This window comes from Grammomys surdaster, unplaced genomic scaffold (assembly GCF_004785775.1).
Source record: "Grammomys surdaster isolate TR1022 unplaced genomic scaffold, NIH_TR_1.0 170, whole genome shotgun sequence".
Taxonomy (NCBI): Eukaryota; Metazoa; Chordata; class Mammalia; order Rodentia; family Muridae; genus Grammomys; species Grammomys surdaster.
In genome coordinates, this window is record NW_021604618.1 from 20,589,904 (window position 1) to 20,612,773 (window position 22,870).

Sequence of the window (22,870 nt, forward strand, 5' to 3'; positions counted from 1 at the left end):
TTTGGAAATGCATCCAAATTCTCTAGAATCCAAAAACGTAAATTAAGTCATGACATCATCTTGAAACTCTCAGGGTGGCAAAAATAAAAAAGATCCAGTGCAGGTATGGGTGCAAGCATGTGCGCAGGCATGGGCCTGGGTGCAGGCGTGGGTGCAAGTGTCATGGATGCGGGCACGCGGGCATGGTTGTGGTCGCAGCCATGGGTGTATGCGCGGAGGCAGGCACAGGTGCCCCTCTCTAGACACTGATAGGGAGAGGGCAGATCAAACCCACAAGTCCTGGAGGCCAGCTGGGTACCACATTGCCAATTCTTTACATATCTACTCAGAAGCCGAAGGCTGTAATTGTAGCACTTGGAAGGCTGAGGCAGGAACAGCCTCACTTTGAACCATCTGAGCTACATAGTGAGACCCTGGGTAAAAAAACTAAAACTAAACTATAGCTCAGTGGTAGAATGGGGTTAATCTCTAGCACCAATACTTATGATGATAATAATATATCCCAAGAAAATACTCAAAAATAGGTGCTCATGCTATCATAATTTATAACAACAAAAACATTAAACATTATAGGAAATGAACCAAGAGTGGAATCATTCAGTAGTCACATAGTAACATAGCATCAAGTTGCACATTGTCTATGTTTTAAATATTTTATGTTTATGTTTTTACTAATGTGTGTATGTATGGGAGTGTGTACATGACTACAGGTACTCTCAAAGGCCGGGTGTTAGATGCCTGGAACTGGAGTCACATGCGGTTATGAGCTGCCTGCATGAGTGCTTGGAACCCAGCTTGGGTCCTCTGCAAGAAGAGTACTTACTCTTAACCACTGGAAGTCGCTCTGCACCCCCCCCCACACACACACAGTGTGTATTATTACATGAAAGGGTGGGGCTATAAAATAAATATGGCCAAGGCTTTCTTAAATGATAAAGAAAATGGAAATAAGGGAAGGAAGTAAAAGAGGAATAGAGGAAAGCAAAGAGTAAAAGGAATATGTGTCTGTCTATACATCTGTGATGTGTGTGTGTGTCTGTATAATGGTAGAGTGAGTTTGTGGGGTGCAAATAAGAAGGAAAATGGCAGTCAGGATAATAGTGAAGAATTAACAGTGGTTACTGAGTAGTTTTCCTTTTCTTTGTATTTTTCTAAGTTGCCAGATTGCTAAAACATCATTTTTACCATGTAGACAAATTTGAATGGTAACCATATTTGCACAAGTACTTTACAACTGGAGAGAAATCTCTCAATAAATTTGCCGTCCTTATTTTCTAAAATGGTTGTCTGTTGTTTCGAGCTAGGCACTGAGGAATTTTATTATCATTATTATTATTATCATTATTATTGTCATCATTATTGTTATTAAGTGAATCTAGTTATAAAGAGAAAGAAGAAAACAAAAGAGTGTGAAAGAGGAAGGGAAGAGAGGAAGGATGAAAGAGGGGGACGGGAAAGGAGGATAGGAAGGAAAGTCCAGGAGCCAGGGCAGGCTGGAGAACGAGGGCAAAGCCTCCTGCACACCCAGAAGCCCTTTAAAACATTTAACATTCCTGAGGACTTTAGCAGACAGCACCCAAAGAAGTGCTGCTGAAAGACTCCAGCTTCGGGAGGCAAATCCAGGCCCAACTCACATGGAGCCCAGCCCCGATAATGTGAAGGAGGACCATCTGCTGCATTCCCTCACATTCATCTTTTCTCATCTCTCCTAGATAAAGGAAGGGAAAGATCTATAACAGCACAATGATTTAAAAGTAAAAATGTTGACAGATTCCCAGCCTGTAAGGCAGACACTGTGAATAATTCTAAAAAGGTACATTCATCTTACCTCTTCCTATACCTAAAAGTTAAATTAGGAGCATTCTTTCTTTTCCAAGACTACACACGAGGTTTCAGTAACTGCCAGAATTTAATTTTCATCTTTACCCATCCGTCTTAAAGATCTAATCTAACAGCCCAGTTCAGACTCGCTTTGAAATAATACGGCTAAACACTGCCATGGGATGTTTTCTTCATGTCAGAACCTTCTAGAAATTTACTTGAACCAGGCTAGTTCAGACCAGGACATGCTATGTGGCTCACAGGCTATATTTCAGAGACAGTGCAAAATAAACATAACATATTTACATATTTGAGACATGTTGGGTTAAATATGATCACAGGCCTTTCTTTTTACCTTCTTAACTATTAGGAGACTTTGAATGATGTGTTTGATTGCATTTGTGGGGGATGGTTGTGGCCTGGGACATTACTTTGCCATGGCAGTGTTCTTAGTACTGTTCCTCACTCTACAGGCTTGCTACAGTCCCTAGATGACGATCTTCAGTGTACCAACTCCACAGTCTTTTATGCCACACATGCTTGAGTGGTGGAGAGCAGTTACAGCCTGCTACCAAGGATGGAATGTGTGCTTCCCACTTGGGATTCAATCTCAGTTATCACAGGGCAAGCACACTGAAGTACCTTGACAGTCCCTCGTGAAATTCTGTCACTCCCTCTATACCCAGCAGGAAATGTTTACCATTTTGCCCCTGCACAGAGGTGCACTCTAGATCACGGATTCCAGAAAAGAAACCCAGCAAACCAACAGTGGCTTATTCTACTTGAGGAAATCAGCCCAAGATAAAGAAAGAGGAGGCAGAGGCTTCTGACAAGCTCACTGCCTCAACTTTGTCCACATCCTTCATGGCCTGTGGTTTCAGAATGCCTCCAAAGGATTCAGGCAATGTCCTCATATGCCAACCATGAAGAAAAGGGAAGTTGGCTGGGCCTCTCCTGACAGCTTCAATAGAAGGATGAGCTAGGTGCTTTTCCTAGGAATGTGGCTGCCTCTGGATTTCAGCAGCAAAAGGGAAGAGTGAATGGTTGGGGTGGGAGGTTTCAGGTGTCCACTGTAACTGTATATTTACCATGTTTGCAAGTCTCTAAGAGAGAGAGGAGTAAGTGTCTAAAGAGAAAGAAATCACAGGAGAATTCAGCAAAGTTCACACACAGCACTAGTGTTGGACAAGGAGAACGGGAACTTTGAGGTCTTAATACCTGGTATGAACGCTCCACTTTACTGAACAACTGTGCTAAACCAGTCCTTCAGGACACTTCCCACATGTATCTTTGTTGATACTAAAAGTGGTCAACTTGTTAGATAATAATTTGCTGAATGTTCAGCTCAGATCTTATTAAACAACTGACCTGAAAACTTCACTGGCCATTCACAGCTTTCTATGAATATGGCTCTGTTGTACTAACACAGCTTTAGTTCCCTTTATTCACTTCTATCCAAGTGGACAAACATAGCCCAAATATTAGAGTTTTATTCCAAGGCATTTGCAAAAGTCTAAGCTCACGCAACTGATCTCCCTAACGTCAAATCTACTCCAACTGACCTGAAGCGCTGCTGCAGCATGAACATTGTGTGTGCCTTCTTTCTGGTCACTAACCCAGAGGCCTTTTATTTTAAAAGACACTGAAATGTGGCTTTCTGGACCTCACAAGTGTGGAGACCGAGTCTTGGCAGGTAGAAAGCAGGCATGCGCCCTGCCTGCCAACCATGCGCTCTCAACTTGAGATTTATATCCAGACAAAAGCCTATTTTGTCTTGATCTAGCAAAACTCAGGTTTCTAAAATATCATTAATATTTGTGTCACTGGTGGAGAGTCCAAACTGCACATTTAATCCACAAGTACCACTGATGGTCTGTTCCCTGACATGGCCCAAGTTTTCCACAGCCAGCCCTTCCCAACCATGTAGTCTTTCTTCCTCCCGCTCTCATCTGAGCCAAATGAACCCCTACATATTCCTCAAGGTTCTGCGAGTGTTTCAGTTTCCATATAGCCTTCCAGGCCTCTCGGCTGTGATTATTCTTCATTTTGATACTCCCTTCAGGACACATTCAGCACTTTCTTTGCCATGTCTCTTACTGTTTTCTTTTATCCTTTACAACTACAGACTTGGTGACTAGTCCCATCCTTTCCCACAGGATCGAAAGACTGAGTCAATACCTCACTTCCCATTTTGAGCTTCACACATAGTAAATACACAGAAATCAGATTGCATCTAATTAACTGTGAACTGTCTCCTATTGTGGAACAAGTAAAAGTAATATAAAACTAATCATAACTTAGGACTCACACACAGTAACAGCTCATCGTCTCCATTTTGAAGCTCTGACAAATACCTGAAGGGCTACCTTTTGCTTTGGGCAGGGAAAAAAAGGCTGGTCACTAGGCTATACAAAGCATTACTAATCCCCTATGCAGCCCAAGGATCCCCACACAAACTCAGCAACAGAATTCAGCAAGACAGAAATGCTTCTGCATCTAGAGATGATGAAGAGATGTTCTAAACCAAAACTAGGAGCCAGAGTATTTATGCCATTACCAGGCAAGTTCATATTGTAAATGCAGCTTTAAGCAGGAAGGATTCTTAGGATAATAGCTCTCATAATGGTTGGTGAGCAACACAATTGTAACCAGAGTTCTCTTTGGGAACTGAGGCTGTGCTATGAAATCTGCATTTGCTTATGATTCCAATAGGAGCTTAGCTTTTGCCCAGAATTAATTATCTGGTAACTGACAGGCCCTCATGCAGAAACTAGACACAAGTTTTGGTTTCTACTATGTTAAACTACATAAAATTGCCAATATCCATCCCTTTTTACATAGGAAAAGAACAATCATATATTATACATTATTCAAAATGATTCTTTAAACTCTGATATTTCATATTATTTTTATTTGTAACAAGAAAACATAACTAATCCTTGGAAACAATAAGAAGTACATTATAAACTTACAAAACTAAAGACAAGAGAAAGGGATAGACATTTTAGAAACTCATATTTCATAAATAAGTTATATCTGAAATAAACAAAGAAAAGTCACCAATAAGCAAATGAACATCCCAATTTGAAAAGGGAAGGCTATCTGAACAGACAACTCACTAAATACCACATGTACATGGTAAAGACACATATAAATAGGGGCTCAACCTCACTTATCCTTGGGAACTGTCGATTAATTCAGCAATATCTTATAACTATTAGAATGGCTACAATTCTAAACAGCGACCACACCAGAGTCTGACAAAGATGAGAAATAGGAACTCTGATTCTTGATTGGTGGAAACGAAACAGCCACTGTGGAAGACGGCTTGGCAAATTCATATAAAGTTGCTGTATGCTTTCCATAAGATTTATCAAGTGTTTTTTCCTAGATACACACCAAGTAAACTGAAAACATGTCCACAAAGAAACCTACAGGTTTAAAACTGCCAAAATATGGACGCAATCAAAACATACTTCAGCAGGTCGACGAAAGACACGAATGATGTGATCTGTTGATTCATGAAAGAGCAAGGAAGACTCTTCATCAGATAAGAATGAGAGGCCTAGGTGAATGCAGGTTCTGCTCGGTGCATCCTGGAAAGGGCAGAATGAGACAATGCCGAGATCAGAACGGCCTAACACTCCTGGGAGGCGAGGAGGGGTGAGTAAATGGAAAACTGAGGTACCAGGCACGAAAGCACTATCCTGAGCCAGTCATGATAGTATACATACATACCATGTGCACATCTGCTGTCTGCAAGTTCTGGAAAGCTGCAGAACAACGATTCCCTGACTGCTTTGAAAATACTGAAGGTGGTCTCTCAAGAACATCACAATGCTTTAGAAAAGCCACAGAAACAGGAAGGTGACCAGTGTGGCACCAGGCCCCTCTGTAAAGGATCAAGGTCTACCCCAAAAATGTCCTTTCTCATCACACTGTGTTCAGGTAAGCACTGCTGGACACAACTTCAATTCTTCTTTTGCCACAGTCTAGTGCCCCTTTTATTTCTTTAAACATATTAAATGGAGCAGTGGTACGTTCTGAAACAGGACCTTCCGAACTTTGTGGTCTGTGCAGATGTGTCTTTCTCTGTTAACTCTTGCTCACTCTCTGTTATTCCCTTAGACTTCAGCAGGGAAGGGAAACAGGGAGTTCTTTATTGTGGACTCGTGTTCTTCAGCTTCACCTATGAGAATTAATTAACATCTGGACTTAACCTTCACTCTTTAGGGGCATTTCCCTTTTCTTTAACCAGGAGCTAGAAGCTCCCCCAAAATAAGACCTAGAACTATGAGCAGTGTGGATGCAAACTCAAAACCAAGATTCTACTTAGAAATTCTCAGGAGAAATTTTTCTATACGGCAATCCACCCACAACTAAAACAGAGAACTAGGTGCCCCCACAAGCCCCGATTCCCTCTCCAGACCAGGGTTTTCCTACTTTTTTCCACTGATCTTTTGATATGGTGTATCAGCTCAGCACGAGAGTTCTGATCTGTCCTACACCCTGCATTGGGCTTCACTTTCTGAAACCCCTACACATATCCTGTGAAAGTCCACACTCCAGGCATTCAGAAATCAGGATAATACAGGGAGTGCTGCTCCCTGAGTTTATCTTGTTTTTATCAGTCCTTTCCACCCAGGAACTCCATTACTTTTCTGTCATCTCAGCCATGCTCTACCACCCATGTGAGACTGGAGAGATGGCTCAGTTGTTAGGAGCATTGACTGCTTCTTGAGAGGACCCAGGTTTGATTCCCAGCACCCACATGTCAACTTACAATCATTTTTAACTCAACTCCCAGGGGATCTCACACTCTCCCCTGGTCTCTGCAAGTACCTGGCACACACATGGTGCCCAGACATACATGATGCAGGCAAAATACTCATACATATTAAATATTTCTAAAAAGCCATTACATTAGAACTGATGAAAAATTCAGTGCATTTGAAGGATACAAACACCATTACACAAACAGCAGCACTTTCACATGCTAATACCGACTCACTAAAAAATAAATCAAGAATCAGCCCCATTTACAACGTATACTAGAAGCAACATTTAGAAAGAAATTTAATCAAGAAGTCAAAGTTTGCAAAATTACAGTTACAAAATTCTGATGAAAAAAATTATTCAAACCATAAAAAAATAAAAATAAAAACTTGCCCTGTGTTCATGGATCAGAAGTACTAGTACATAGCTAATGTGGCCACTCTGCCCAAAGGGCCCTGAGATTCACTGAACTTCCCATCAAAACACCAACGGTATTCCGCACAGAAATAAAAGAAAAACCCTAAAATTCACATGAAGCTTACAAAGGTTCGGAACAGTCAAGGCAGCCCCACCCTGACCCTACCAAATGCTGAAGGCATCTTCTACAAAGCAATAGTAACCAAGACAGCATGTTACTAGCACAGATATCAACACAGAAATCAGTGGAACAAAATACAAAATCCCAAAACTAATCCTCATCCCATCAGCCAGGTGATTCTTCTTCACATTAGACCACGAGCATACACCAGAGAGGAGTCGTTCAGATGAAAGCCGAGGATAATGATGAGGATACATATGTGAAACAGTGAGACTAGGTTTCCTATCTCTCACCACACAAAAAATACCAAGTCAAAATATATCAAATATCTCACTGTTAACACCTGAAATCACTACGAGAAAACATAGGAGAAAAGTGTCCATCCAACAAAGAGTTCATATCCAGGGTATATAAGACTAATTTTAATGTCTGAATCGACTTTTATCAAAAGAAGACATACAAATGTCCAGGACATGCTTGAGAAACCCTCAGGTAAATGCTTACCAAGATCATGGTATTTCTCGCCCCAGTAAGAATGGCTATTATCAAAACCTCTGAAATAATAAATGCAGGTGCAGAAGCAAAGTAAAATGAAATCTTTTATTTATTATTGTTGGAAGAAAAACTAGTATGGCAATTCTAGAAAACAGTACAGAAACAACTTTAAAAATACAGTACCATATGATCCAGCAGAACTAAACTTCTATGAAGAAGTTTATGCCCCAAAGCAATGACGCCATTATACCAAAGAAAAGCCTACAGCTCTCCACACTACTGCTGCACCACTCACAATACCAAGTCAAGAATCCACCAAGCTGTTCACCAGTGAATAAATGGATCAGGAAAATGTAGTGTGTACATGGTGGAATGTTTCTCCATCTTAAAAAAATAAATGAGGTTTAGTCATTTGCAGCACCATGGACGGAACTGGAGGCCACTGTGTTAAGGGAAATAACCCAGGTATAGAAGGAAAATATAGCTTCACTCACTTGTGGAAACTAAAATGTTGATCTGGAAAAAATGAGGTGAAATGAGAAATGATGGTCACTAGAGACTGGGAAGGGTGTGGAAGAAAGGAAACAGAAGGAAGTTAGGTAAAGGGGTATCCAAACAGACAGGAGAAATTCTCTGTGATTTTCTCTACCATGTAGGATAATTATTTGGTTTCAATAAATTATGATCCATTTCAAAATAATTAGAAGAAACCAAAGTCCCCAACAAGTAGACATATTGGCATTCCAGAAGCTGGGAGTGTTCGTTAATATGATTAATGAAGCTACGAATCAAATTATTATGCTCTACTCTATAAAATGTTATGGTTATGTCTCAAAAATAGTGCACTGTTTTAAATTACCCTCTTAAAAGCACATCCTATGCAGCTTGTATGGGTCTTTTTTAGTTTCTCCAGACATCTAGTCTGTCATGCAAGTAAAACCAGAACTGTCTTACCCAGATTCTGTTGGCACAGAATCTGACCGGAAGGCCATGTTTGTCTCTAAACATGAAACCTTATCTGATTCATAATTCCAGGCAACACTTTCAGAGTATTCCTCCTTTTTCCAGCCTTCTTCCCTCCCCATGTAAACCGAACGTTTGCACCCCCTTACCTCCTCAGGAGCCATGGGTACCCCAGCTCATGTGAGCTGCTCTATAACACCTTACACCGACATTCACATTTCTACAAGACCCCTGCCCTACAGACACACATCTTGTTTTATTATTAGTGTATCATTTTAAGTTGTCTTATTTTTAAAGCCAAGGCAAACATACATTTAGATCTATATACAACACTGATCAAAAGTAAAAATTAAACGTTTTTACTTTTATTTATTTTGTGTTTGTGTGTATATATGTGTAGGTGCTCATGGACCATGGCCTACATGTGGAGATCATAGGACAACATGTGAATCCCAAGAATTGAACTCAGATCATTAGGCCTGGCTGCAGACACCCCTACCCCCGGGCCATCTTGCCAGCCTTAAACAACTTTTTAAATAAAATTTTCAGGCAGAATTTTAGAAATAATATTTTTCATGTACTACATCTTCTCCCAAAATAGTGGTATCAAAAAATACAGTACTGGAGACCAGTGGCATCATGTCATACAAACAAAAGATACTGGGAATAGGAATTTAATACACATGGGAAGAGCCATGTCCTGATACTGAAATGTACAAGTTCAGGTGTTCAAAGCCACAGCCTTGGTATCAACACAAAGAAATGACTGAATTCAGTGACCCTCCAAGTATAGTCAACTGGTCAGTGCCAGCCCTCAAACTCAAACTGTCAGCTACTAGTTTTCACAAAGGAATTGTGCCAGAATTAAATCAACTCTGCCAGTCAGCAAATCTTCCTTAATAAAGCAGAGGGTACCTAGATCTATATTTGGGGGAACGTTTCTTAGCCACCAGTAGCAAGCAGACTCCTGATAATTGTCACTATGTGTCACTGTCCTAGTCAATTCTTTCTTTAGGCTAGAAGTATCTTTAGATGGCAACCATAAAGAAAGCAGTATCTGCTCCCCAGAGACATGTTCCAGGAGCCCATCGGATGGGTAAAACCCCAGTTAGTACCAAACCCTATCTCCACTATGTTTCCTCCTATACATATATGTATACATTTAATTCATAAATTAGGCACACCCAGAGACTGGTAACAGCTGAGAATATGCTAATAAAAGTTATATACATGTTGTCTAGGGAGAGAGCTAAGTTGGTGAACTATCTGCCATGCAAGCATGAAGACCTAAGCTCGCTTCCCAGAACCAACATAAAAAAGCCAAGCATGGTGGCACAGTCCACACAACATGGTCACAAATCACACATACACACACAAAGCAGACCAAACTAGTGGTTGTATTGATTGAGAAGTTCACAGAGTAAGGCACAAGAAGAACTGAGGGTTGGCCCAAGTCTACTGTTAACTACTTGTGAGCTTTGGAAAGATGTTTTATCTGTTCAGTACTCTGGTTTCTATTCTACAGAACTGGTCCATGTGATAAACATCCATACTGTACAACTGATCTCCCAGTGATTAACAACTGGAGGTATGACCTCTAACCCATCCTCTGAGCAAACAAACTCCACTGGTCTTTGTACCAGGCTCCATATATTCTTAGAGCAGGTTAAATGATAAGCACATGTCAAACTAAGAGAAAGAACACAAGGATTGATAGCCCTTTGTGAACCACATTCTTATCCTCAATGCTCAGCAACGGAGCTTAGAGAGCTAACTAGCCTGATGCAGTAACACAGTTCAGCAAACAAGGCCGAACTGTGGTTTCCAGGAAACAGAAACAGGAAGGAATGTGCAAAGATGTAGTAGCAACGTCAAAAGACAAAAATAATGAAAAGACTCAGAGGAGACAATAAAGACCTGAGACGTGTGGTAGATGCTTTTGGAATGACTGGAACCATGAAGAGCCTTTTCCCAACAATGCCAAAAAGCCACTGTCCATTGTGTTGGTAATGGGCTTGCTGAAGTAAAGCCAGAACATTGATTCTTTTGAAAATCCAAAAACTAAAAATGAAAGTGGTGAAAGATGGGATTATCACACTACTTCTTTAAAGGTGTTTTACCTCAGTCTAGAACTCAAAGATGTTCTTTAAAAATATTCTAAATAACAAAATGGAACACTCAATACCTTAGGAAGATTAGATAAACATACATTTTTGTTACTTCTTAAATTATCAAGAGGTTCATCATTATATCATGGATTACAATATCTCTAAATGACAAATGAAATTATAGGCTGTCCTTAATTATGACTCTTCTTCCTTTAGAAAAAATGGGAAAGTCACTGTTGTATTTATTATTCTATTTAAAATTATTTAGAAAACTACTGATATGTTCAAATGTTACTCTCCCCAACCCGTACCATCCTAATCCACACAAAGTCAGGTCACAGTGCTGGCATTCCTGCTACTCTAACAGGTGTGTGAGGTACCAGTAAGACTAAATCCCATTCATTCTCACGGTTGTCTCTAAATGCTAAAAGATCACTGATCAGGCAGGAGACAATAAACAGCAATAATATTTATAGGCATCAATGGCTTTTACAAGTGCAAAACCTGTATATCTTTTAAAGTTGGGGAGAACAGAAAAATGCAAGACGTAATATAAAATTTACCTGTAGCAGGTCATAAAAAGTGTATTTCCTTCCTTCACCTATCACCTCTGTGCTCACTAAAAGCCATCACTACTAGCATGTGACCCACACCAGGCCAGGATTTTCCCACGACTTCTCAACACAAATGGATCACAACAATCACTGATTTGTGCAACAACATCGTTCTCCTATGTACCTATACATCTTCTTTTCAAGATGAAGGAATCTACCTCATACATTTGACAGTTGCATAGCACTGTGTGCTGTTACGTGGAGTAAGTTCTGAAGATGGAACAAAGAAGGGCAATGGGACCCACACTGATATCTGGAGTAAACATACTGCATTCATTTTTCTTCTAGATATGAAATCGTAGGTACCATCAACCCCCTTGTCCCTTTGACCCTTATGGTGGTTTGAATATGCTTGACCCAGGGAATAGCACTATTAGGAGGTGTGGCCTTGCTGGAGTAGGTGTGGCCTTGTTGGAGAAAGTGTGTGCCACTGTGGGGATGGGCTTTGAGACTCTCTTCCTAGCTGCCTGGGAGTCACTCTTCTGTTTGCCTTCAGAACAAGACGTAGAACTCTCAGCTCCTTCTGCACCATGCCTGCCTGGATTCTGTCATGCTCCCACCTTGATACTAACGGACTAAACCTCTGAACCTGTAAGCCAGTCCCAACTGAATGTTTCCTTCATAAGAGTTGTCTTGGTCATGGTCATTTTCACAGCAATGGCAACCCCAATAAGACAGCCCTCCATTCCAATCATCCAAGCTCTCCTCACCCTGTCTCAACTCAACCCCCACAGTCTTTGTTTTTGGAGGGCTGTCAGAGAAACCTCCAAAGCTTGCTCATGGGCTTTAGGTGGACTGTGCTCACCACTGTCCCCACTGGGCCCAATCCAGTTCTCGTCCTCTCTCTGAGCTCTAGTGGACACAACAACCTTTCTCAGTCTCTTCATTTCCAAGCCTGCCTTTCTTGGTCCACCCTTCCTTTTATTCACCCTGAATCAGAGGAAGAATATCATGGGTCCTCTGCAAAGATTACTCCTTCAGCTTCTGTTTCACCATCTGTACTACAGCCTCCTCCTCAGTCAGGAAACAAGCTCACAGAACCACCATCTTACTGTTTTGCAAACCACTACCCTCAAAGCAGAGCTATTGCCATCTTCCTAAGACCAGACTGTCGCTTGCAGAAGATGACTACAACTGACCTTGCTGACTCAATGTTCCCTCACAGGAGGAGAGGAGGAAGTGGGTCAATGGACCCTCACTAGAATATCTGGTAACCTTTCCAGCCAGAGATTCTGCTCTAATTTCATATGACCTAGAGTATCTACATTGGGAAAGCTGGGGAAAGGAACTCCACAGGAAGCCACCATCCAGAGTGGGTATAGACCTAAAAGTGAAGCTGCTTCAAGCTCACTCCTGCCCATAACCCCCCACTCAAGCTCTGTAAGCCTAATAAACTCATTGGTTCCCCAGGGTGAACTTTTGATACCTTGGGAATGAGAGATGAACATTGTTCCCATCTCCCTCTGGGAAAATCCTCACAATATACTAACATCACAAAGTTGAGATTCATTGAAGCCCAGGCAGTTTGGAACGTAACCACAGTGCCCACAACAGACGCTTACCTCTAGGAAGTGATATAAAGCAGGGGTGGCAGCAGGAGTGGGGGGTGGGGAGTTGCTTAGAACACTAAGTGGGAAGAGACACTTGTAGAACTCCAAAAATAATAGCAATCAACTTTCTGAGGGAGGAAAAAAAGAGCGAGATGTCCCAGAGACTGACTGCCATTTGTATGGAAAATGATAAAGACACTGCCCATGGAGCATACTTTCTATAGTTGTTTTACCTAGCTGTGGCTTCTAGGTATCAAACTTGAGTCATGAGGTTAAGCAGAAGTGATCTTGAAAGGATATTCCATTAAGGGTGGAGAATAAGAAAATGATGCAGAATTTGTAGTTCCCAAAGCCACCCTCCAGAGGCGGTACAGCTGCTCTCTGCTTCCTTACATCAGGCCATTACATCTACCGCCATTGCTAGTGGCTAAAAGCCACTCTCACCACCGTATCTTCCCTGCCATGATGGACTGTACGCTCAAACTATGAACCAATAACCCCTCCTTCCGTACAAACAAAATTCAAGGTCAGCCTGAGCTACATAGTAAGACACTAACTCAAGAATAAAAAATAAAAGTAACCTGTCATTGATAATGATGTAGCTTATTACAAGCAGTAAAAATAATAGGCTTAAAAATATACTATATTAAAATTAACAATGTATTTATTGTAAACAAAAGGTAGGAATATTTAAGTGTTCAAGTTAAACTTTCTAGAGTTCATAAAACTTTTCACAATAAAAGAACGTGTGTTACTATTAGACACAGACCCTTAAGTTCATGCATGAATCATTATGAGTTCAGATAATATTTTCCAGGTTATAGTATGTGAATTACTGTATCATAATATCTTAAGTCCTATGACTCATATTTTTACCTCTTATTTAAACTCTGACTGGCAACTTCTCATGCCCAATTAGACACACAAAAACAATCTAACTCAATGTTCTGTGGTGGTGGTGTTGTTTAGTACAATGCATGGCAGTGATTAGGCTTTAGATGAGAAAGGCCGCACCTGTTCATTGATCTCTTTCAGCTTTCCATCGATGGCTCTCAGCCGAGACTTCCGATCCCTTTGCTCTTTGCTGTCCCGAAGTATCTTTTCTCCTGGAGTTGGTTCCGTATTTCTTTCTTCATTGGGGTCATGTCCCTAATTTAAAAGGAAGAGAATTCAATTCACTTACAGTGGGTTAGGACATAGCTGCCACAGACCCTGATGTGACTGAGACTTGAGGGTCAACTGTGATGATCAAACGATATAGCCCTTCAACCCATGTTTGCAATTCTTTTCAATTTTCCTATTTGAGGAATTAAAATCCCATATACACATAAAGCAAATGGGGTGATAAATTCAGTGTCTAATATCATCTGTTCTCTGCTCAGTAGATAAACTGTGGTTACTCTGGGCTTCAGGTTTCTCATAATACATTTTATTTTTCATTTCTACTTTTCTATTCTTTGCAAACTTCATACATGTATACAATGAAATATGATCATATCCACTCCCCATTCACCCCCTCCATGCCCCCTGGATCCTCCCCAACATGACCATTTCCCAAACTCATGTCCCCCCCGAAGTCTGTTTAGTGCTCCCCATGTGTACAGATGTGGGGCCATCCACTGAAGCATGAGCAATCTACCAGTAGCCACACCTCGAAAGAGAAATGGTTCTCCCTCGCCCAGGTAACCTCAGCTGCTGTTGTTCCATTGTTACATGTATATTTTAGAACTCTGTCTATGGCATTGGAGGCAGGTGTATGATAACTGGGACAAACTGGACTTGGCAACACCAGAAGCTTGGAATCTTGGTTCCACCTGGCTCCTGACTAAAATGATATTACCAAATTGAGTAATCTTCTCAGAGCCCCCATCTTGTCATCTGTGAAAGGAAAATGAGACCTGGCCAAAGCCATCACAGCACCCAATAGACACGCACAAATCTCAGTACCCACCAAGCTGGACATGCCCTTCGAACACAGGAAGCACTTGGTAACTGCTTCATGGCTGCTGATCATATTATTCTTAACAAAAGCATGGTTGCTTAAAATTAATAGCATTTCTAGGTGGCTAGACATGGGCACTTCTTGATTCTGTATCTACACTAAATGTCCTCTCTCCTCTTCCACAGATAGCCTCCTCCAGGTCACCACACAGGAAACTGGCATGAGAGACCTACATTCACATTCAGTCAGAGTGTGTCTGTGTGTGTGTGTATTCAATACAATTTTCTTAGATTTTTTTATGGTTTTTGAATTTTCTACAGTAAACATGATAATTTCATAAGCAGAAAAATCATTTTTAACTTTTAGGCAAACATAATATTTTACCAACCCTACTTCTGTTCTGTCCTGCTCTTCTGTTCTCTCTGCTAACAGAGTCTCTGTATATTCAAAGCATGTAGGCCTGGAGGTTAGATCTCAGCTCCAGCTCAGCTAGAACAATCAGGGGTGCAGTTAGAATGCCACATCCTCTTTCCTGGTCTTAACTTCTACCGCCTCACCTGCAATTCTGTACACTTAGACTTGGAGGGTATGTGAGACCTTTCCTTGAGCATGCTCTCTGACAGCTTAACCATCTAGTTCAAGTGTCTGAGGAAAACCATGTAATAAAAACAGGTCAAACGGGAGCAATTAAACAAACAAACGTGGGTGCCATCAGGTACCCCACTGCAGATTCAACAAACTCCCCGGGTGCCGGGGAGTTCTTTTCTGACAGCAAGCACCAGCCAGGACTGTCTTTATGATCTTTGAAAATTAATCAGCAGATTCTCCAACTAACAGATTGTTTCTGAGACATCAAAGAGGATTTTATGGAGAATTCAGTAACGGTTCCCCGTGATGTACTCGGAATGTCTAATGGCACCACAAGAGAGAACTAACCCTGAGGTAAACTGATGTTTGTTATTCTAATTGACTACCAAGAGATTTTGAGTTAACCCTCTAAAAGATATCTGTGATGTTGGCTGAGCAACAGAGGCCTTTGAAGCTAAAGAAACTCATTTTTGTACTTGTTGTTTTTGTTTTTTTGTTTTTTGAGACAGGGTTTCTTTGTAGAGCCCTGGCTGTCCTGGAACTCACTCTGTAGACCAGGCTGGCCTCGAACTCAGAAATTCGCCTGCCTCTGCCTCCCAAGTGCTGGGAATTAAGGTGTGCGCCACGAAACTCATTTTTTATAAGTCAAATACAAAGGCCATTACTCAGAGTTTGCTAAGTTATTTGATATTCAAAGCAGCCATGCGTTAAGGACACAGAACTGCCTGGATAAAGTCACCCCACCCTGTGTGTCCAGGATCATTCTCTCTACGTCCACAGGGCGCTCCCACTTCATGTCTCACATGGGTCAGCTGCCCTAACATGCTGAGGAAAATCTTTCAAACTGACTGGTTTTATTACCTTGGAATGTTGCCATGAAATGAAAGAAACCTGGCTGGCATTGGAGGCATCATTGGAAAGCAAAATATAAAATCCCAAACAATTTGTTAGAATGTGGGACAAGAGTTCTTTTCCAGATCTCAATGAGAATTCTGACAGCCTGGCTCTAGAGGTAAGGAGTTCTTATTTCTTCTTTAGTGCAAACACAGATGCTCCTGAAACACATGGACACTCCTGAGACACATGGACACTCCTGAGACACACTGCCACGGTTTATGGAGGGATGTAAAGTCAGGGTTTGTCACACAGACTGATGGGTAACTGGATTCCTGCTTGGAACCTGTGCATTAAATCTGTGGAAAATAGACTTGACAATATACATTTTTCAGGATTACATGTCAAGGAGAGGTCTATTGTTCCTAAATTTTAGCTATCGTTGAGAAAGAAACAAACCAAATCCATTGTTGCTGTCAGCAGCTGTGTGATCTTGGCAAGAAAAGAGATGACTATAAATACAATTTACTTCAAATAGTTGGAGTGCTTGTTTTGTTTTGGTTTACCAGATTGTGTGGGATAGAATTAATAGTCTAAGCACAGGACAGTAAGTCAAGTTTAGGAGAGCCATTATAATCAATTAAGTTAGTTGGTCTGAGAACAAAGAAATACCACTTGTCAGTGAGAGTTGTTCCTGAAGACTCTCCTTTGACAGGGGAGAGGGGTTCAGCGTGGGGAGGGGACCTCTAACCATAAAGCAGAATTCTAGATTTAGTGAGACCGATCGCATGAGAGATGGATAAACTCTGTCTTTACAAGAGCCAAAAAGGAATAGCATTTATTATTGAATCCAGTTGCTGAGGACTTAACAAACTGAATGTTACACAACTTCCACATCCCAGATATTTCTGGAGAAGGCTGGAACCCAATCTATCTACAAATGAGAAAAACACAAAACACAACTGCCATCATGCAACTTCACAGAGTGATTTCCAACATGGAGAAAGAACCGACTGGCTTGTTGTTGAATCAGGACATAGATAAGCACAGATAACCACAGTTAACCACAGACCTTACGAACAAAGCCTGCTTCGGTCAGTTCTCTGGCTCCCAAAGGACGGAGATAGAAGCTCAAGAGAGGTGCAGCCACATGACTTGTTCCTGTTACAGCAGTAGCAGGGACAGAACATTCTTGGTTTTACATGTGCCTACATGCTTTGTTTTCACAAAGAGAAAAAGACAAATGCTGCTTTTCAACTTTTTCAGTAATTAATTAGCACCAGGCATGTTATTGATATAAGGATAGTCACAACCAGCCAACTCCCAAGGTCAAGGAGAAATGTGCTGCTTCCCTTTCTTTTCCAAATGACAAGAGCTTTGGCAATCTCTGTGATCATGTCTAGAGACCCTCAAAGCATGCATCACAGGTTTCCATGCCAACCAACTCAACATCACATAGAAACCATAGAAATCAGCTACGTGAGGGAGCTTGGGCTTCATCTTATCCAGAAAACTATTTTTCTTGACAGCATGATACGGGATAGTGAGTACACAGGAAAGTGGAGAACCAGAGAAGACAACTGCTATCCAGCTTAATCCAGTCTGCTAGCCGACACCGAGGAATCAAGTGAAATGTTGCTATATTTTCTGATGTTTTTTCAAGGAAAAACTAGAAATCAACATTTTTTTGTTTGAATTTACTTTTAAATGTTGACTACAAACATTTGTAAACACTTTGTAAGCCTAAGGAAACCCACCTAGGAATTTACCTGTCTCCACAGCTGCCGTTTCCACCCTGTGCTGTGTGGTGGCAGTCTCCTGTGGCTTTTCTCAGGTGGGTTCTGGAAGTCAATCTCAGGTCCTCATGCTTTTGAGGAAGAAATTTGAGTAGGCCTGAACAATCCTGGAGCTACTGTTTGCATTTTCTAAATGGTGAAATGGAGGTTTCACAGAACCTCTGATTAATGCCCCAGACCACAGAACAAGAGGCAGAGCTAAAACATGACACAAGGCTTGTTTTTTTTTTTTTTTCCTAGCTGAAATTACACTTTTATTTAGGAACATTTCCTTTAGAGATGAGATTCTTAACCTTAAGTCTTGCCAGATACTCCCCATCTCCCCTCCCATCTGGGTCTACCCACTTTCTGTCTCTCAGAAAATAAACAAGCTTCTAAGGAACTATGATACACTATGATATATGATATAACTAACACATTAGTGTAGGACAAGACGAACAGAAGGAAAAGAGCCAAACACACGGCACAAGAAACGGATTTAGATGCAGAGACCCATTTGTTCCAGAGTGTTCTGGAAGCCATGTTATATACACAAAGGACCTATAGAGTACAAGTGGCTGTCTGATAGGCCCTATCTCTTCAAAGTGCCAACATATCCATACTTCAACATATCCATACTTATGAATAAGTTAACAAAATAATAGCCACTGGGGTTAAAGTCATGTCTACCCAAAGCACAGTGATGTCAATAAACAATAAACAACTGATACAATAAATATTAGGGTAGTTCCAGTACTACAGCTGTAGCCATGATTATTATCCCAAACTGACGCTGCTACTGTAGCATATACAGCCCATGTATTTTTATCATCGAGTAAAATTTTATATTTTTATTTATTCATTTGTCTATTAAAGGACTGCTGTGTTACCCCAGTTATTTTAAATAAGTTTGCCATAAATATTTTTAATTTTACATATATTTTAAAGTTACTATATTCAAATATTTAAAAATTGGTAATATACTTTTCATAGTATTTGATAAACACAGGATAATATATTTTCCTTTTGGATATTTGAATGGCAATATGTTTATATACTGGAGTGAGTCTAAAAAACAAACAATGTTATACTTAGATGCAAATGAGTATTATAACTTTGCTGGGTTTTTAATGGTGTTTTTCATTTTTTCCTCTGATTTTTTAAGGTTATAATATAATTAAATGATTTTCCTCTTCCCCTTCCCCTTCCCCCCTCCATATCCATATCCTTCCTTGCTCTCTTTCAAACTCATGGGCTCTTCTTATTTTTTATTATTTGTTACATATATATGTGTGTATATGTGTGTGTATATATGTATATATACACATACACATGTATAATATATACATACATATTCCTAAATATAACCTGCTCAGTCTGAATAATGTTACTTGAAGCAAGGCTTTTGTATTCCAAAATAACCCATGGCCTGACTTATCTTTAAACCCCTGTAACTCCTAATATACAGTAAACCCTCATTACTGTTTGTTGAATTATTTTGAAAGTAGAAATTTAGAGACTGGGGAGATGGTACAGCTGTTAAAAGTATTTGCTGCTCTTGAGAAGCACACAGTGTCTCACAGCTGCCTACAACTCCAGCCTCAAGGCTATGACACCCTCTGCTGGTGTCTGCTAGGGCCTGCATGAACACAGGGGGGGGGGGGAGGGAGGGAGGGAGGGAGGGAGGGAGGGAGAGAGAGAGAGAGAGAGAGAGAGAGAGAGAGAGAGAGAGAGTGTGTTTGTCTAAGCAGGAATTTATATTCCACATAAAAAACATTCTTTTAAAGGTTCATGAAAAGAACTGATGAGCTAACAGTCTGCAGGAGAATGGAAATAAGATGAATTCTTCAAATGCTAAGTGTTTGTGCTCAACAACACATTGAGCCCATTCACTCACTATACAGAGATAATGCATTTATGAATTCTTTCTACTGTGCTTATTCAGAAGATGTCACAATCCAAAACCAATTACCATGAAATAATTTGCTAGGTTTGCACTTTTACTTGAAAATTCAGAGTACAGTGCTGGTTTGACCTAAAAGCTTCAAGAAGAAACTGAAAATACAAGTCCAAATGATATGCTGTTTTGCATGGAAACAAACATTAATTACTTCTTTTCAGCAACTATTATGTTCCTGATCTGTTCACGCATTCAGTGGGAACTGCAAGTGAAGTTATCTCTTCTATTTTCCTTGTTAAAAAAAAAAAAAGTGCTGTTTCACACAATCTCAGCCTGCACAAAGTTGTACATTGGTTTTCCCTTCTCATTAGGTTTCACATAATTTACCTGAAACATAATGTGGACTCTAGAAACTTGATTTAGATGAGGATAACAAAAGCTAGCAAAGACTCACAGTTTACTTGACCTTCTAAAGCCTGAATATCTCTAAAATTCTCAGCCTCGTTCAAGAAGCCTGCCTGATAGCCATGCCGAAGACAGCTTCTCTTTAGGAATACTGCTGAGGCTTTAGATTCCAGCTCTCCTAGAACCCGTCAACTAGATGAAACAGGAAAAGAACAGAGTTTTATTGCCCATCTTAACTGCCTCTTATTGAGCAACAGAACTCAGAAAAAAAAAAAAAAAAAACAAGCAAAACACACTCTAGTTGCTTGTGTCGAAGTCCCAGGGCACATTCAATTACAGTAAGTATTTCTGTCTTCTCTTTCCATGAGCTCTGACCCCAATCCAGAGACTTGCTGAGATCAATGCTTCCAATGCTTCTACCTCAGGGGGTTAGGAATGCCCTCCTCCTGGCCCTTAGAAGCCTAACCTCCAGAAGCTGAGCTAGCTCCCAGAGGTGCTGCCAGGCATTGAACTGTTTCTTCAGGCTATCCTGACAGGGTCTTTGGCTACAGTAGTTTCAAACTGGTCCATGTCCAGATCCCTAACTTTCAATTAGCAATGAATACCTTCTAGAATGGACATACTACAAATTATTGATACTTAAATTTTTTGAAAGATGGGGAAAAAACCCACACTCATCAATATCTGTATAAAAATTGGTTTAGTGAGACTTTTACAATGCTAGAGGAGAGATAGCAAAATCACACATACACACCACACACACACACACACACACACACACACACACACACACAATACTGAGACACTTTCTCTTCACGCCACCATGAACCCCCAATGGGAGCCCTCAGGAGCTGGAATGCACAAGAGCAGGGCAGAGCCTTGCAGTGTGCTCTACACTCCACACTCTGTAAAACGACTTTGGAGGGAGGCCTCTCATTTCAAAGCCATCAGAGACACTTCCCCACAGTAATCCTTCATCCTTGCTATTAAAGGAGCTGGAAGATCATGACCAAGTGAGGGGCAAGTGACTGACTCTGCTCACATCTAATCCCAAAGGAACAAAGGCTGTTAAGGACTAGTGAAAACTTTTAATTCTCTTCCTTCTTTCTAATAACGATCAAGAACTATCTTAAATCATAAAGATATAATATTAAAATAAGTAGCTTCTCAATTGCTCCATCCCAGCAAATTCCCAACTGAAAGAAAGGTGGGGAGAAAGTAGAAATAACCAAAAGAAAATACACTCTACTGAGAAAAGTAAAAATTTTGCAGTTGTACTCACAGAAGAGCAATTGGGAGGAAAGCCCTCCCGTTGGAATTAGACAGTAAGTGCAGAAGCTCTTGCATGCATTAACCTGAAGTCAGCATGCTCTTGAGTTAAGCACGCTCATCATTTGACTAGGTGTGGTGGTGCATGTCTTTAATCCCAGCACTTGGGAGGCACAGACAGGAAGATCTCTATGAGTTCAAGCCCAGTCTGGCCTACATAGTGAGTTCCAGGATAGCCCAGACTAACTCCCTTGCCTCCTCAAAAAGAGAAAAAAAGTGCTTGAATCTCACTCAGAAGGAGAAATAAAATAGACATTGAAAGTGGATGGATGGACAGGAGGAGGAGGGGAGCAGAGGTGAGGACCAGATGTGGCTTGGGGAGGGTTGGAAGAGAGGATGGAAATCCATGAGGGGGCATCTCTGGGGCAAGCTAGAGTCCTGGGATGGGGAGGCTCCTGAGAATCTGTAGGGGTGACCCTAGCTGAGACTCCTAGCAGAGTGTGGGGGTGGGATATGGAGCCTGAAGTGACCATCTCCTGTAGCCAGGTGGGACTTCCAGTGAAGGAAGGAGGACACCAACCCAAACATTCAACCCAAAATTTGTCCTGACTACAAGATGTACAAGGATAAAAATGGATCTGACCAGTGACTGCCCAATTTCAGATCCAGCCCATTGGAAAGAACCAACCTCTGACACTATTAATGATACTCTGCTATGCTCGCAGACAGGAACATAGCATAACTGTGTTCTGAGAGGCCTCATCCAGTAGCTGATGGAAACAGATCCACAGAGCCACAGCCAAACATTAGGCGGAGCTCAGGGAGTCTTGTGGAAGAGTCAGGGGAAGGACTGAAGTAGCCAAATAGGTCAAGGAAAATGACAAAAAGACCTACAGAGCCAACTAACCTGAGCCCATGGGGGCTCACAAAAACTGAACCAACCAAAGACCATGCATAGGTCCCCAACACATTTGTAACAGATGTGCAGCTTAGTCTTCATGTGGGTCTCCTAACAATGGGCTTTCTCTGACTCTGTTGCCTGCCACTGGATCCTTATCCCCTAGCTGGGCTACCTTACCTGGCCTCAGTGAGAGAGGATACACCTAGCCTTGCTGTGTCTTGATATGCCTGGGCCAGCTGGTACTCATGGTGGAGAGGGGGATCTCCCCTTCTCTGAGGAAGGGGAAGGGGGAAAGGAAGAGGATGAGAGGGGAAACTTAGAGGAGGGTGTCTGCAATTTGAATGGGAAAGAAGGAAGGAAGGAAGGGAGGGAGGGAGGGAGGGAGGGAGGG

The 22,870-nt window shown here is 41.2% G+C and overlaps 1 protein-coding gene across 1 annotated transcript in view; it reads right to left on the bottom strand.

Moving 5' to 3' along the window:
* Positions 1–22,870, bottom strand: part of Fsip1 (fibrous sheath interacting protein 1) — a 123,272-nt gene that overhangs the window by 78,403 nt on the left and 21,999 nt on the right. The window contains exon 10 of the mRNA XM_028766841.1: positions 13,880–14,014. Coding sequence (XP_028622674.1) covers positions 13,880–14,014 — 135 coding nt within the window. The remainder of the gene's footprint in view (positions 1–13,879; positions 14,015–22,870) is intronic.